The sequence below is a fragment of the Zingiber officinale genome, chromosome 10B (genome assembly GCF_018446385.1).
Source record: "Zingiber officinale cultivar Zhangliang chromosome 10B, Zo_v1.1, whole genome shotgun sequence".
Taxonomy (NCBI): domain Eukaryota; kingdom Viridiplantae; phylum Streptophyta; class Magnoliopsida; order Zingiberales; family Zingiberaceae; genus Zingiber; species Zingiber officinale.
Window position 1 is genome coordinate 42,772,791 of NC_056005.1, and position 3,879 is coordinate 42,776,669.

Below are 3,879 nucleotides of genomic sequence, written 5' to 3' on the forward strand. Positions count from 1 at the left end.
TCCGATCGACCACACCTTTAGGTTGACTATCTTGGCTTTGACCTCCACATGTCATTGACCTCTATCCCGCACGGGACTCCACTCTTACTACCAAATCAATGGGTAATTAGGTAAATATGTTTGACTAAAGAGTGGAAATAAAGATTTTTATGGATAGGGGCTGCATGTAAAAATTTATTTGGCAATAGGAACTATATGCAAAATTTTCCAAGAGATAAATACAAAATTTATCATCAGTTGTGAGAATTGACCGTTGAGCGTTCGAGGAGGGATGGGGGCTGATCTTCTGAACCGTAAAAGTTGGACCAACTCATGGTCCAACTTTTACATTGGTGGGAGGTAATGACCCCCCACCTGTTAATAGGTGAGGACCATAACTTCTCACCAATTCTCTTATCATGATCCACGAGCGGAACCGGATAAGAAGATCAGATGATCCGATCCCGATGGGATGACTCTTTTCGTGGACCCGAGTCAAAGGCGTCGTCGTCCTATTCCAAACAGCAGCGCTGGAATACGGCGACCGTCAGGCGACACGACTGCACGTGCGCTACTCCGGCCGAGATGCCATGCAATTGCCACCGGCTCCTTCCAGGCATCTCCCCATCCTCCTATCACTGTCCGTTACTTTTTCTTTTTCTTTCTTTCCTCTCTGCCAAAGGCAAAAGAGAAGAGCGAGCGAGCGAACGAGACTATGGCTTATCTTTTCAAAATCCCTTTCTATAATGAAGATTTTAGTATTTAATGGTCTTATCTCATCGCTGTTAGTGCCTTTTATCTGCTGCCTCACAAGGTTGCGTCAGATCTCGCCTACTCGTTCTTCGATCCGTCTGATAGCCGAGCCGGTGAGGCCCTCTTCCTCTCCTCCCTCTCTCACAGATTTCATGTGCGATTTGTTGATTTTGAACCGCAACAGTGGGGAATTTGTTTGCTTTCTCGTTTTCGCGTTGTTTAGCCTGGATTTCCCTCTCTCGCGCGTACTTTTTTTTTTTTGCACGCCCTTTTTCACCTCCTTATTTGGGCTTTTGTTCCCCATGATTTGCCTTTTAGCGAGCTCTGGTGAAGCCAGTGTGTGAGAGAGGTCGCGAGCGAGAGAGAAAGAGAGGGCGGCCTTTGGGAGAGAGCAGGGGCAGTGATATATTATGAGTTCATTATGCTGGTTATGATGACAGGTTGCTTTCTTTTGACCGGCGCTACCCGAGAACAGCGACACCTAATTTCACATAAAGCTGCGGAAAAGGACGCTCTCAAGTCTCAACTCCGCTCCTGTCTCTTCCGCGAGCTTCTGCTAAGTTTCCTCTACTTGTTCTCGTCTGATTCTTGCATAAAGGCCGAACCTTGTGATGCAAAGTTGGGTTCTTGCGGATCGTAGCGACAATGCCACAGTACCAGCAACACGCTTCCTGGAAGTTGGAGGGCGGCGGCCAGATCATGGATCTGGAGACTGCCGTCAAAGACGGGATACTGGGTGGCGGAGGCGGGGGTGGAGGCCTCCTGCCTGGGAAAGATGCCACCTTGGTGCCTGTCGCTGAGAAGCCTAACCTCAGGAACATGATCGAGGAGCTCTATTCGGAGGTGGAGGATGCGCCTTCAGTGTTTATCTGCCCGATCTCCCTCGAGCCCATGGTTGATCCCGTCACCCTCATCACTGGCCAGACCTATGAGCGCGCCAACATCCTCAAGTGGTTCTCTATGGGGCACCTCACCTGCCCCACGACGATGCAGGAGCTCTGGGACGACGCCGTCACTCCCAACCGGACCCTTTGCCAGCTGATCAACGCCTGGTTCTCGCAGCGCTACCTCCAAATGAAGAAGCGGTCCGAAAACGTGCAGGGTCGCGCCACCGAGCTCATCCAAACCCTGAAAAAGGCCAAGGGGCAGGCCAGAGTTCAAGCCCTCAAGGAGCTCCACAAGATCGTAGTCGCCCATGCACCTGTCAACACGTCAGTGGTGGACTTTGCCGGAGTAACGCTTCTCTCTTCTCTCCTTGGCCCCTTCACCTCTCATGCTGTTGGCTCCGAGGTGATTGCTATTATCGTCAATCTCACCTTGGATTCAGATACAAAGGCTAATTTGATGCAGCCGGCAAAGATCTCACTCGTTGTGGACTTGCTAAACGAAGGGACAATTGATACCAAGATCAACTGCACCAGGTTGATCGAAATGCTAATGTGGGAGAGAAGTTTCCGGTCAGAGGTGGTGCCAAGTTTGAGCCTTTTGGTTGCTTTATTGCGATTGGTGAAGGACAAGCGACATCCAAATGGAGTTGCAGCAGGACTCAGCTTGCTCAAGGATATTGGCTCTCATGAGCAAGTTCGCAGCTTAATGGTGAGCATTGGAGCAGTCCCACAGCTTGCTGAGCTGTTGTCCAACCCGAAATGGGAGCTGAAGTTTATAGAACCAGCGTTGCAGATCTTGGACGATCTTTCAACTATACCTGATGGGTTATTAGCGTTGAAGGATTGCCATCAGATCATCCCTACAGCAGTGAGGCTCTTGATGCATGCCTCTGAAGCTTGCACTCATCATGCATTGTCTGTATTGTGGGCCGTCTGTAAGCTTGCCCTCGATGAGTGTGCTTTCCTTGCTGTTGAGGCTGGGTTGGCCGCAAAACTACTGCTTGTCCTCCAGAGTGGTTGCAATCCGGAAATGAAGCAACGGGCGGCTGAGCTATTGAAACTCTGTAGCCATAATTACTCTCTGACCGTCTTCATCTCGAAGTGCAAGCTGACGAGAACAATGCAATGACACAAGTTGATTGCCATTTGAAGTGTTATTTTCTTGGTATCCCAATTGCATTTGAAATGCCATCATTGCAAGTTTAGATCGCGATATTAAATCCTTATGGAAGCTAAGATGGTATATGTTTGAGCTCTTATTTATTTTTGTTCTGTACAATTTGTATACTTGGGAGTCTCATTCTTGATAAAGAAGCATCTCATTGAGGGTATCTGGTTATGAAATGTGAAAAAAAGATAGATGGATTTTCTGTCGAAAGTTTTATCAACGATCTCATCTTTGAATAAGCTGGTAGGTTATGGTAGCATGCTCTATCAAACAAGGTGGTATAATACTTGCCTCCGATTAATTTCGATGTAATTTTTAAACATGTGAGATTTTGAACAAATGAAGTACTATTCCAGGCTCCACTTACCTTAAATTGAGAGTGATGGTTTTTTGTTTCTGCTGCCTTGAGTTTTTGATGATCAAACTTAACATATGTTGCCGGTAAGACCTTTTTTGCTGGATGTCTGTGGTAATACCATTGTCATGGCTTTGTTGTTTGTTAAGTAAACTCGTCACAATCCAAATCGTGAATTGTTCTTTGCTAATGCAACAGGTAGATTTGCATCCTGAATCTGATATGATGAAATCCATCAGAATATGGAGAACTCATGGACAAGACTCAAAGGTATTGATGACCTGCAAAGTGATAATTTCATTTTGAAGCGGTCAAATGCAGCAGAGGCATCTGGGAACCTTTGAAAGGAGTGGTCTAACTATAGCTACCCAGAGAACAAAATTATCCTACTTTTTTTTTCCCAGAGAAAATGGTGTCCCTGTACCAATGACCAGAACAGTGAGCAATATGCCAAATTCCTTTCAAAGTATCAGTTGGACAGGACATGGTCATGACATGACAAGTGAAGTCCTGGATGTCTCTTCCTTTGTGCTCAAGAAGTCATCCGTGTGCGGACAGAAGAGACCTTTTCAAACATCTGTGCGCGCCCTGTGATTGTAGGAGAAACATAATTTATAAAGGGATATTTAGGTTAGTGAATTGATTTTTAAAAAGAGTAAATTATAGAAAAATCTTTAATCATGAAAATTTCTTTATGTCCACTCCATATAAAAAAACATTTATTTTACACTCCTTAA

The 3,879-nt window shown here is 45.9% G+C and overlaps 1 protein-coding gene across 2 annotated transcripts; it reads left to right on the plus strand.

Annotated features, from left to right (window-relative positions):
* The first annotated feature begins 637 nt into the window (after positions 1 to 637).
* On the plus strand, positions 638 to 3,139 carry LOC122029956 (U-box domain-containing protein 30-like). 2 transcript variants are annotated; one of them, XM_042589101.1, is made up of 2 exons: positions 638 to 845; positions 1,051 to 3,139. In XM_042589101.1, the coding sequence occupies exon 2, from the start codon at positions 1,378 to 1,380 to the stop codon at positions 2,746 to 2,748; it is 1,371 nt and encodes a 456-aa protein (XP_042445035.1). In that variant the 5' UTR covers positions 638 to 845; positions 1,051 to 1,377; the 3' UTR covers positions 2,749 to 3,139. The 2 variants fall into 2 exon arrangements, with proteins under 2 accessions (XP_042445035.1, XP_042445034.1); XM_042589100.1 differs by having other exon boundaries at positions 1,173 to 3,139.
* The last annotated feature ends 740 nt before the right edge of the window (positions 3,140 to 3,879 follow it).